At 40.7% G+C, this 12,988-nt stretch overlaps 1 protein-coding gene across 6 annotated transcripts in view; it reads right to left on the bottom strand.

The window, feature by feature from the left end:
- Window positions 1-12,988, bottom strand: part of fcho2 (FCH and mu domain containing endocytic adaptor 2) — a 48,402-nt gene that overhangs the window by 28,438 nt on the left and 6,976 nt on the right. For all 6 annotated transcript variants that reach the window (XM_086053919.1, XM_086053920.1, XM_086053922.1 and 3 more), the window contains exons 2-8: window positions 10,927-11,018; window positions 9,844-9,918; window positions 9,633-9,774; window positions 9,330-9,482; window positions 8,517-8,621; window positions 7,891-7,989; window positions 3,715-3,811 (exon numbers count right to left, since the gene is read on the bottom strand). In XM_086053919.1, coding sequence (XP_085910045.1) covers window positions 3,715-3,811; window positions 7,891-7,989; window positions 8,517-8,621; window positions 9,330-9,482; window positions 9,633-9,774; window positions 9,844-9,918; window positions 10,927-11,018 — 763 coding nt within the window. The remainder of the gene's footprint in view (window positions 1-3,714; window positions 3,812-7,890; window positions 7,990-8,516; window positions 8,622-9,329; window positions 9,483-9,632; window positions 9,775-9,843; window positions 9,919-10,926; window positions 11,019-12,988) is intronic.

Here is a 12,988-nt window from a genome sequence, read left to right as displayed (position 1 = left end):
GTACATTTAACCAGATTTCTTCACTGTTACCAATTACCACACCAAATTGGCTAAAAAAAACAAAACATAACTGAAGGTCAATCAATTCTCATCGTTCACCCCAAAAGAAACACTCAAACGAATGACTCATTCGCAAACGTTACAACACTAATAAAAGTCACTCACTTGGATATTGACAAATAAATGACTTTCATTGCTCAGTAAATTAAGACAATGGAATATAAGTGATTGACTAATGAGCTGCTGCTGGGTTGGAGAGAGACCAAAGCCCATGCTAGCGCCCATGGCAAAGTCACACCTCTGCTCTCCATGCACATACTGTATAGACTATTTTAATAGCACTGAATTCCGAATGCAGTTTTTCTCATTCAAGTTTTCGGTTTCTGCTGTCGGATTAATGGAGCAACTATGAACTAGTGAGCGAAATGTGGCCCAGTAAGACAAGTGTTACCCGTCGCTATCCCAAAGTAGTCGTCATGGTCGCTGCGGCTCTACCGAAACCAATCTCAGAGCGCGCAGCCAAAAGTGACAGCACGCCCACTAGAGCTTTCTGTCACTCAGAGGAGACAGAGAGAGGGAGAAAAACCTCACACTCGATATACAGGGCTAAAGCAAAACTCTTGAGCTGAAAGTCGGCAGTTTTGCCCGTTCTTTGGAAGAAATAAATCATTCCAAAGGCAAAGGAAACATTCCTAAGTAATCTAAGGGTCAGGAAATCTATTCTTATTGAGTAATATGATGATGCGTCCACTTTAGTTGTTAAGAAGCTTGGTGAAAATGACGTGGTATTGGTGATCTGGACCTGTATTTACTTGGTATTGGATCAAATACTGGGTGTGGCTAATTAATAATCCAAAGAAAAAAATAACCATAAAAACATATCAAATAAGAAATATGATAACCCGTCCACCTTAATTATGCAGCGATATCAGTAAAACTGACCAATCATCAATAATAACTGCCCAGTATTTACTAGGACAAAATCAAATCTTACATACCAAACACATACCAACATATCCAGCATATCGTGTTATGCAAAGTGTTTAAATGTCTCCTAAACAGACATTTGTTTATCTAGGGGAAGATGTTTCCTTTTTCGGGACTTGGCGAGCAGTCATGTGTGAGTAGCGTATGCTTTTTTTCCTCTTCAAAACACATATGCTTGGCATGGCACTGGGAGGGTGGATTGGTTGGGAGGGTGGGTGCTTGAAAAGGGGCTGCGGAGGTGGGCAGACTTTGCGTGTCTGGCTCACCGCCAGTTGACAGCTCAGCTGGATATCGTTGAACACTCCAAACGCACCCCGTCGACCCCCACCCCCCCCTTACCCCCTTGCAGCGTGTCACTTTGGGATCGTTTCCGCAATAAAAAGTTTATTCAACCTCGCTGGCTTGCTAAAGCGGGGGCGGGGCAAAGGTTGGCCCGCGGGCTACATGTGGCCCGCTCTGGTCTTTAAACCAGACCACGGAGCATTTACATGGTAGAGATTGCTACAATTACGTAACTGTAATTATTTAACTGTTTTCTTTTTGGTACAATTGGTTCATTAAAACTTACAGTATTAAGTAATCGGTTAGTTGACTAAGTGAACCCAAAAATTCTTTGCAATAATATGTTCTATGCGCCTTCACTAGTCTAAACATGGCATTCCGATTTATATTGCGTTCGTAGAATATGAGTTAAGCAGCAAAATCCGCCCGTTTTTAGCCATTATGCCACTTGCTGGCGACTGAAAATGACATCACAGTTGCTCAAGGCTCGGATAACGACCAATCACAGCTCACCTGTTTTCTGAAGCTGAGCCATGATTGGTCATTATCTGTGCCTTGAGCATCAGTGATGTAATTTTCAGTCGACAGCAAGTGGCAAAATGGACTAAAACAGGTGGATTTTACTCCTTAACTCATTCCACAAACAGTGCCATGTTTTTTTGGACTAGTGGGCTTGCATAGAACATATTTTTGGCAAGAAAATTTTGGGGTTGACTTCCCCTTTAAAACAATTTAAATTGCACATTTGATATTGTTACGATAATTGATGAATTCATCGCCATTAAATTAATTATAAAAAATATGCATTAAAAACATTTAATTAAAATCAACTATTTTACTTAGAAACTTACGTCATCTATCGTCTATCAATATTTGTATTCAATTATCAACTCAATCACTGTTTAAAAGAGTTTTCAATACATGCAAACAAAACAATTGTATTTCTTATAAATAAATGGTTCATTATTCGGAATAAAATTAATCATAAATATAAAATTAATGAAAGTTATTTTTCTGATGGCTGCCGCAAAAGCACTAATGAACAGCTCCGTGCGGGCAGGAATTTTTGGCCCGTTTATATGTTGTCTTTAAAGCCTCAATTAATTCTGCTGTCCAAACAAATGAGGGACACCACGCAGGTTGTCGCGGTGTTTGGACACGGGAGTGGGGGAGGAGGCTTTTGGGTGAGGGGTGGGTGGGGGGGGGGGTTACGCATTGTTTACACACACACCGCAGAGGTGAGGCGCCTGCGTGCCTGACGTAATGTTGTGCATGAGTGGAGATGAGCAGGAGGGTGGGGCGGGGCAGCGAGGGGGTTCGTAGATGTCACAGCACCCGGGGGCTTTAAATATTCACACGCATCGCATTTTGGGAGATGGTTAGCATTTCTGTGACACAGTCTGTCTTCAATAGCGTGATGAAAACGCATCACAACAAGGTGGGTTGAGGGGGGCGGCTGGGATATTGTGGGCAAAGTTTACACAAGAGTCATTGTTGAGCTTTGACCTCGTCCAAAAAGCTCGATTGTGCCCGCTTAAGTCAAAGCCCCCCATGTGACGCATGCTTACTGGAATGCCGAGCCTGCCTACCTTGACAGCAGATTACCATGATCGACTGTGATGGCCGCTCGGCCTCGGTCTAATTGCCCCGCTCGGCAGCGCCGCCGCCCACACGGGCGCCTTTGTTGACACACAACTAACCTGATTATTATTTGACTGTATTAAGACACAATGCAGGCTGCATTGTAAGGCGGACGCGCTAACCGCTCGTCCGCCTTGCTGTTCCGGTTTGGGGTTTGAATCTTGGCTTTGAACGTTCTCCTCATGCTTGTGTGGATTTTCTCCAGGTACGCCAGCATCCTAAAACAATTGGCTCACCACACACGGGGCAACGCAGCCCGGCATGACTTAAGTTGACCATTGTGAAAAAAAAAAAAATAATAATAATAATAATAATTAAGAGTTGGTGACTTTTCACTGCCCGCAATGGAAAAACTGTGAGCCTGTATCAACTTTTAAGGCTACACATGCCGTTTGCTGTTCTGCATTATTTTTATTTGAACCGCAAAAATATGAAGAAAACCTCACTAAAAAATATGCCTACTGGCGATGATCAATCGTGTGATGTACCTTACAAGTTCAAATTGTTCTGTAACCATGCATCAAAATCAGTGTTCCACTGAAATGAATTCAACAAATGCCATTAACCTGTTTCAAACTTCCACTACAATAAATAAATAAATAAATCAAAGTTTATTATAGGTTTTAATAAAGAAAAAAAATACCATTGTTTGTACAAAAACATAGCCAAACAAAACTGGATCTTGGCGTGAGTTGTGGTTGACAACAGCCCCTTACGACTGCGCTCATTTTGTATTTGTCCCATTCAAAACGTGATTCAGAGAAATAATCCAGTTCCCCTGCGTCCCCCCAAAAAAAGCCTTACCTGGTCTCTCCTTGCCCGTTCCTTTGCTTTCGGCCAGTTTCTGTATTAAGCTTTCCACTGAGGTGTTCTCCACGTTTCTCACAAATTCATTGTGAACCTGCACAATTCCAAAAGAAGTCAAAATGTATATATATTATTACAAAAAATAATCATAACAACACACAGGGTGACCATCTTGGTTATGGGAACAAAAAAAATAGTGGAAAATTAGGTTATCTGCTCCATTGTCAGTAGATTTGGCCTGATGAAAGTCTTGCTATCTTAAAGCTAACATTTAATATAAAACATGTTAGGTTAGATGTTACGGAAACACATATGGAGCAGAAATGCATGCCACACAACACAGTGGATATAAAAACTCTACAAAACTCTGTTGAAAGGTTTTTGTGATATTAAAAACGACATTTTTTTTTACCTCTAACCTGTACAACTCAATCAGGAACAAAAAAATATTTTTTAGAGGGAAAAGTAAAAATAAACAGTGACATAAGGTGGTTGCACAAGTGTGCACACCCTTTTATAACAGGGGATGTGGCTGTGTTCGGAAATCCCATTCAAACTCATGTTAAATGGGAGTCAACACACCTTCCACCATTTAAAGTGCTTCTGATTAACCCCCCAGACGGTTTAGCTGTTCTAGCAGGCTTTTCCTTTTTAAACATGGACTTGCAAACTAACAGATGTTTCCGGATGTTTGAAAAGTCATAAAAAAAAGCAATCATTTACAAATCCGCAATACGGCCGGATATACTGCACTGCAAAGCGTCGCGTTGAATCACTGTTGCTGCCGTTGCTCCCCTGTGGGGACGGGAGGCAGCGCGGTGCCGTCTGTTTACAGAGCGGATGCGAACTACGGGCTTGGAGGAGACAGAAGAGCGGCGACCGCCTGTGTGTCGTGTCGCCACCACGCCATTTAGATGTGCGTGATATACTGTACGAGTGACTCTCACACAAACACACATGTGTAACACACACACGCAAACACACGCATGCCCTGGCCCTGAGGGTCCCGTGGAGAGGTGGAGTGCATTAGCTTTGTGAGTAGAGCATGTTCGACGGAGGGCGAGGTGTACGGTGGAGGGGGGTAAGCATGCTCACGCAAGCTGTCAGGTGCTTCTGCCATGAGGAGGGCACGCACGCACGCACGCACGCACGCACGCACGCACGCACGCACGCACGCACGCACACACACACACACGTCCGCTGAGGCTTTCGCCCACATGCATCTCCCTTCAAGGCATCCTCACTCTCACACACAAGCTCACTTACAAAAACAAACAAGAGCACGCACACTGACAGATACACCTGCCACACACACACACACACACACACGCACACAAAGTGCACTTCTTTCCACTCTAGCCCTTTAAAAAGGAATTTTCCTCTTCACCGTTTCCCCCGCCCCTCACGCTGTCCTCGTCCTCTTCTCACGCTTTTACTCTCCGAGTTGGAAATAGGCTTGAGCTCTAGTGTGGCTTTAAATCACTCAATTGACTGTGCGTATCGTCATATTTGCCGACCCGCGCATGCTTGTGCGTGAGTCATCAATGAGTCATGTTCACCTGCCAGCCAGACCACCACAGATGAGATAGATTCAGATCCGGATCCAGGTGGACTCAGACCTATTTTTAGATGACATTGACCAAATTTGGAGGGCTATTGACAAGATACAGTAATTGAACCTTCACTCTTTTAGGGGTTGTGGTCTTAAAGTGAGCATTTGCAACTTTTGTGCGCTGTATCCTATTTTAAGATGTTTGAAAAAAAAAAAAAATCTGGTTCTGGGGCTAACTTTTTAGAGGATTCATGGTAACCTCATTTTTAACAGTGTTACTTTTCGGTGATTTATAGTGATCTGAGGAAAGTATGCACACCTTTTAGGGGATCTACTGTAGTCTTATTTACACCTGTGCAACTTTTGAAGGATTTTTGGTATCTATGCAGTGCTCTTATTTTAACCTGCACAACTTTTAGGGGATTTACTGTTGTCTGATTCACACCCCTATAACTTTAAAGGAGCATTTTTGGTATATTTGCTTTTATTTTAATTGTGCACATTTTGAGGGATTATTTAGGGATCTTTTAGTCTTAGTCTTATTTCTCGTGTACCTTTTGGGGGAGTCACAGTAACTATTTGAACCTCCCCCGGCCATTTTTGGTTGCCTTAGTTACGGTGGTCTTATTTCAATCTGCACAACATTTGGGAGATATATTGTAGTCTTGCAGGATTTATTTAGTTATGTGATTTTAACCCGTTTAATTTAGGGGGACTTAAGGTAGTATAATTTGACGATGCGCAACTTTTATGGTATTTACCAGAGCTGGGCATGACATTTTGTTTTTATTTCACCAATGACCACGCTGTGCGTGTGTGTGTCTGTTGTTTTTGACATTTTTCCTTTATTTGGCGGTGTGTCTGCTTGCGTGTGACGTGAAAATGATGTTCTTGACGCCAACGAGGGATAGACATGGACCACGTGGGTCGGCCGGAAACACCGCCCAGAAGTTATAGACGGATGCCCAAACTCTGGGTGATTTACGGTATCCTATTTCAACCTGTGCAACTCTTGGACGCTCACAAAAAGAGGTTACTAAACTATACTTTCCATATATGTTGTTAACTGAAAAAATAAATTAAACAAATGAATACAGGAGATGATTTGATGTCTGTGATAAATTCCATGTTACATTTATTAAATGCTGCTCTTTATGCGAGCAATTTCGAGTGTTGAGCCCATGTAAACATTTGCTCAGCTTGTCAGCACGCATGCCGCAGGCCACGGTGACTCAGCACACTATTGCAACTTCTGACTATGAGCCTGAGTGTGGCGCTGCCTCATCGCCTGCTTCGGAAAGACAGTTTATCACCAAACCACAACGGCCGCTTGTGATTTTCTGGCTGTTTTTTTAAAAACGAGGAGCAGTGTTGGCCATCACACCAAGTGCGGTGCGTCGCTAAATAACCCGCAGTGGCCCGTCACAGCGCATTGCTTCCAACTTATTTGCTGCTTCAGCTGCAGGCTGCCACATGACTTTCTCTGTGGACTTGAGCGCCACTTGGTGGATAACAGAAGACCGAAAAAAGCATCTTCATGTTGTTTTATATTATTACAAAGGTGTATTATAGCCACACTGAGAATAAAAAAAATGGCCTCAGAGAATGAAATCTTACAAGAATTTAGTTATATATTTTTCAAGAATAAAATAAAAAAATGTTTACATTAATTTTAATATGTAATAATATTTAGTTGTTGAAAATGTATACCATTTTACTATATATAAAAAAGTGAATCTAACTTTTATTCTTGAAAAAAAACAACTAAAATACACTTTTATCTCAAAATCTCGTAATTATTTTCTTGACAAAAGGTAATTTATTTTCCCCAAAACATTTGTCTTTTTATTCAAAAAAAAAAAAAGAATAAAAAGGAAAAGTGACTTTTAATCTTTACTAAGTTTGACTTTTTCAGGAAACAAAAAAGAAAAAAAACAAGAAGGCAAATGGTTATTTCTAAGAAAAAAACCCAAAAAAACGCAAAGTAACTTTTTATCCCTCAAAGAAATTACAACTCTAAAATGCTTTCATCAAAAAAAAGAAAAGTTTTTGCCATGAAAAATACAACAAATTCTGAAAAACATATATTTAAATCCAAAATGTACAACTTTTTCTCTTGAAATATACTTTTGTTTTCTTTGAAAAAAAATAAATAAATAAACGATTTAATTTCTATGTTCTCTTTTTTGCTTTTTGCTTTTTTGCTGACGTTCAAAGCTCAGAAACAGGTGGGTTTGCTGCATACAGACAACCTGGAAACTTTTCTGCGGGGTTGAGCGCCCCTAGGTGGACGACACAAGAAGCGCAGCACAGCAGGCAATGTCCTGCTGCACTTGCTTCTGAGCTTGCTTGCGGAGTGAACTGTAAAAGTTAGCAAACAAGTGGAGACGACGCTGGGAGCGTGACGGAGGTGTTTTAAATGAGTTTTGATCACTTTTTAATTGTTGGGGGCGGAAGGCCGAATGACGCATTTCCTGCTTGCCAGTTAAACGATTAGGGAGATCAAAGCGGACAATAATTGATATGACGCCCCGTGAACCCGGTTGGGTCAACACCTACCTCCACCCGCTGGAATGTTCTGGAGCATGTACGTGTGTGTGCGAGTGTGTGCATGCACTCACCTCTGCTATTTGGACGTGTGTTTCGTCCACGGACTGTGAGTACGACTGGATGATGTCTTTCATGTGAAGGACGTGGCTCTCTTCAATGTCCTGGAATTTCTGCGATGAAACAGCACAAAACGTGAATTAATCACAGTTTCTCTAATTGAGATTGAAATCACGATTATTATAACAATTATTCATTGATTTTAAAACAAAATATGCATTCAACTACTAACACTCAACTGAATTTGATATTACGTTGACTTTAGCATTGGCACTAGCGGTGTTTTAAAAACGAAGCATGTTTTGTATTCAAATATAAAATATGTGTAATTATTTTTGGTGTATGTTTAGTTATAAAGTAAACTCCAAGTAAGGTACCATTAAACAGCATAATGCACGCTCAGGGACAGCAGAATCACATACGCTACACGCCTGTTACACAAGAAACATGGTGCATTCACGGTAATTTCACAATGTCGGAAACTTGTAAACGCACCGTTTTTCTTCGATTATACAGTTTTATGGATTGAGAAAATCGAAATCACGATTACATTTCGATGAATCGTCCAGCCCTACCCTCCGTGAGACCATAAGTTATAATGAAACAAGTCTCATGTAAAAGTAAAGGACAAAGATCCTACCTGTGCTGTTTCCTCCATCTTGAGTTCAAAGTCGGACTTGGCGTAGGCATATTTCTCCACGTATGACTTGTATGTCTCCGTGGCTTTTTTGGCTTTTGTTCCCGCCTGAAAAGGTACAAAAACTGGTCCATTTGTAGAACACCAAAAGAAGGACATCTGTTTTCCACTGTATCCAGTTCATTGTTCACGCTTCTCGCTATCTTGGCTTTTTAAGCCTTTGTTTTTTTTTTGTTTTTTTTTACTGGATTAGTCCGAATTTAAAGTTGTGCAGTAGTATGTGGAACCCCGTTGGGCCACAACATGCTGGGCATGAAGGTTTACAAATACTGTTTCTGTTAGCCTGCATTTCAACATAGTAAGCTAAGCTATTGGACTTTTGTTAGCCAAAATGAGATGATTTTGGTTGAACATTTTGGTGTGCGAATATATGACGTGTATTCATCTTTTGTTCTCTCTACTAGGAGTGTCAGACAAACACATTCAATAGTCTTTGTTTCCTCAAAGTGATATTATACTATAGAATCCCATTTTTTGAAAGCGAGAGTGAGAACATGCGCTGAGGACAACTGAAAAAAATGAAAAAGTGAATTTTAATAAGTTAAAATATGTTTAAAGTGGGTTGCGGGATACAATCTATTAAAAACGTTGATTCAATATAGTCTCCCTATATCGTGGATTTTCAATTCACACCGGTGGATATAGCGGGGATTCACTGTTTTCAAACAATTCGGGATCTTACGCGCACGACGGTGACACGGGACGAACCCAAACTTTCCCGCGCAGTACGAAAAGTGCTTAAGCGTCCCGTCCTACCTTGTCGACATCTCTCTGGGTGGCCCCTTCCTTGCGGAGGCGCTCTTGCTCTACAGTTTTGGCGTTGTAGTTCTCCTTGGACTTCTGCAGGGCCTGCCCGGTGCTCTGGATGTTCTGCACGGCCTCCAAAGTGGCCGCAACCTCTTCTTTTGTCTAACAACAATCAGAACGATAAGATCTTCCATTGCTGAGGAATCGGATCAGGAATTGGTATCGGCAAATACTCAAAAGCGAGTGACTCGGACTCGGCCATGAAAAAATGTGATCGGGACATTCCTCTTCAAACCAGTGATTGGCACTCACCTTCTTGTGCGCTTTGGCCTGCTCCTCCACGTACTTGTGCACATCTTTGATGAGCTCCTGTAGCTTGCGTACCAGCTCCATGTGGCACATGGACAGCTTCTCCGTGGAGCCCTTAAACAGCTCCCATACCGGCGCAAACGTCCTGCGGTTGAGAGGCCCGTTGACATACATTCGTACCGGTTCACATGGGTAAAAAGTGCACTTGACTCACCCCAGCTGTGAAAAGTTTCCCGCCGTTTTGGCGAGCTTGGTCATGGACCTGGCATAGGCCTCTTCGATGACACTCCTGGAAGAGGAGCAAAATGTAAAAAAAAAAAAAAAAAAGCTCTTAAATAATATGGATGTCATGTAACATGCATATTCTACAGATAGTGGACAAGGTGGATTTCTTGGCCCATTCAACAGTTTGACATTTCTGCCGCCAGAGGGAGCCATAATCAAGCATCAACAATTTTCAAATAGTGAACGCTGCATTTTTTTATACATACTATCATTATTATTTACGTTATTTTCTTAATTAATGGACATATTATCATCGTACTGTTATTATTTTACATGCTGTTATTTCATGCTGCAATCTTAATTATTATTTTAGACATTAATGACACTATTTTGCATGAAATTTATCTATGATTTTATGAAAATGTGATATTTAACTCATTTATTAGGATTATTGTTGCTGTTATTGTTTTAACTGTTGCATGCTTTTTTCTTAATGTAATCCACTGTTCAATGTACGTATTTTACAAATTATGATTTTACAATTACTTTATTACTTCACAAACTATTATGAGCATTTTACAGACTATTATAGGACAGCATTTTATATTTTACATACTAAAATTACTCATACAGATAGTTACTATATTTTACATATTGATATAATTTTACACAAATTAGATCCACGTTTAGCTGAAATTCACATCAATATTATTTTACAAATAACAAATACATTCAATTATTATTACAGTATCATTTTACACAATTATGATTATTTATACAGGTATTGTTATTAACATTACATAATATTATCAATATCTTATATATTAATTTATCAATGCATGTGTATGACAACAAAGGTACTTATGACACAATTTATTCCACATCAGCCGCTGGCATACAATAAATTTTTTCTTTGGCTTTTAGTGGCTTTTTTGTGACAACCAATTTTAGATTATGGCTTTGGAGCGCCAATTTTGCAAGCTGTAAAGAAAGCTAATAGCTAAAGTAGAGCACAATAAAATTGTCTAACTTAGCTTACATGGTGTGAATGAGATTGCGTCACTCTTTTTACCTTTCCCTGATGAAGTCGGTCAGCTCCTTGGAGGATATCTGTCCATGCTTCATGTTGTGGTACAGCACATCGAAGCCATTGTTCTTGTCTCCCTGTCAATAAAATGGCAAGGTTATAAGACTGTCAGTTGGCTAGCATGCATTCTTTACCACTGACACCTTTTTACGTGCCCGCCTGATTTGGAGTTGCCACAGAATCAGCCTCAGGTCAAGCGTGTCCATCTCAGCCATGTTCAATAAATATTTGTAGCGTCCGGGGTGAAAAGACAGTCAGCCCACAAGATGGTACGCTTCCGTGTTGTCGGGCGACGGAGTCGACTTGCGCAAACATTTCAAAGATGCAAAGACGCCTCTGAATAATTCAAAACGTTGGGCTAGCCTTGTTGAGCGACGCTTTCTACACAGGTGCAAAAAGGTGAAGAGTTTCATGTTTAATGGTGAGTCGCCAGATGTTCATCAAATATCTAGTGTTCAGCATCATATATCAGTGGGGTATAAATACTCCACATTTTGTATGAATTAGACAAATTGGCGTTTATCTTAGAAGAATCTCTGGATATGGCCCAAAGTGTGTGCTTCAAGCCAAAATATCAGACTTCCTCTCTCTCTTTGGAAATGGCCTCCAGACTTTCTTTCTGGGTCTCCTCAATAAAAACATGCAATGATGCAGGTGTCTGCAATATCTGAATGTTGCTGTACTGCAGGCGCCTCCAGAGGGCAGCGTGCAACAACAGGAGGAACGTGCAGTTGCCATCACAATTTATCTGATGGGAAAACCTATTAATTACAGGAAGGTGTTGACCTATGGCACACTGTGACTATTTGGGGCATGGCATCGATTAAAGGGACGGACATTTGCTTTGGTGGTAAAATCCGAGATGCAAATGAGTTGGGACAGAGATTGCGTAAAGGCGGAAAGCTGTGACGCAAATTTAACTGGCCGTCAAAGCCGGATTTTATCTGTGTCACTGTCCTGCATGATGATACCGACAATCAATCACAGATAAGACAAAGGTAGACTTAATTTGAGTGACAAAAGGTTTTAAGTTTATTTAAAAATAACATAAAAAGTCAACAATAAATGCTTCAGTGCTAACCGCAAAGACTTTGCTTTATTTAAAAAAGCGTTAGATATCTCGAGTGACTACAAGACAACGACACGGAACGCAAGCTCAGCAAGCATCCTCATTCTTGCAGAGTTATTTCCTGGATCCTCTACACACAACACAGTCAGCACTTTGACATGGGCCACAACATCCCAGACGCCACCTTTCTCTCCGCCACACAGTGTGTGTGTTGACGTGAGGCTCAGATCAAACTTCTTTATCAAGACTGGCCCACATTTGACTCAAGAGTAAGGGGAAATGTAAGAAAACAGGTTTGCCGGTTTCTGTTGCCCGCGGCTACAAGGATGACATACACGCATGCATGACGTGATTTTAAAAAAAAAAATAGAAAGGAAAGATGAGCCAGCACAGGCCTCAGATAACCCTCACATGAGCAAAAATAAAAATAAAGTCACCAATGAATCTCTTTGGAGGATACCCAACAAATTTAGAACCACATTATTAGATTTTCTTGTTTGATGGCAAGTCAACAAACTTGACTGCTATGCCCTGCTCAAATGCAATGACAAACGCGCTACTTTATTTGGTGTCGCCGAATTGCCTAGTAAACGTGATACAAATTTAGTAGTCACCAGTAACAAAAATCACTTGGATTAGTTTGTCTTTGAAGGACACCTGGAAATTAAAAAAAAAAATACCCTACATAGATTTCTTCCAATCAAAATGGCAACCTTCTCTTTCATGCCTTCTTAACCTCACGTAACCCCCAGCTAAGATAAAATAATAATGCAGGCGCTCCAGGGTTACTGATAAATCCCTTTGAGAGTTGAGTTATTAGTGTTCTAGAGTTTTCTACTTTATGACAAGACGTCAAACTCTGCCGCCTGTAAATGTTGTACAACTTTAGCAGCAATCACATAAAAATCGAAAGCATGAGTCCTGTCTTTGAAGGACACAAAAATGGCCTGAAACGGACACTTCAAACTTAAACAACAT

Source organism: Filicampus tigris, chromosome 15 (genome assembly GCF_054856515.1).
Source record: "Filicampus tigris isolate MCC_2025a chromosome 15, RoL_Ftig_1.0, whole genome shotgun sequence".
Taxonomy (NCBI): domain Eukaryota; kingdom Metazoa; phylum Chordata; class Actinopteri; order Syngnathiformes; family Syngnathidae; genus Filicampus; species Filicampus tigris.
This window is presented reverse-complemented; position numbering and strand designations above follow the sequence as displayed.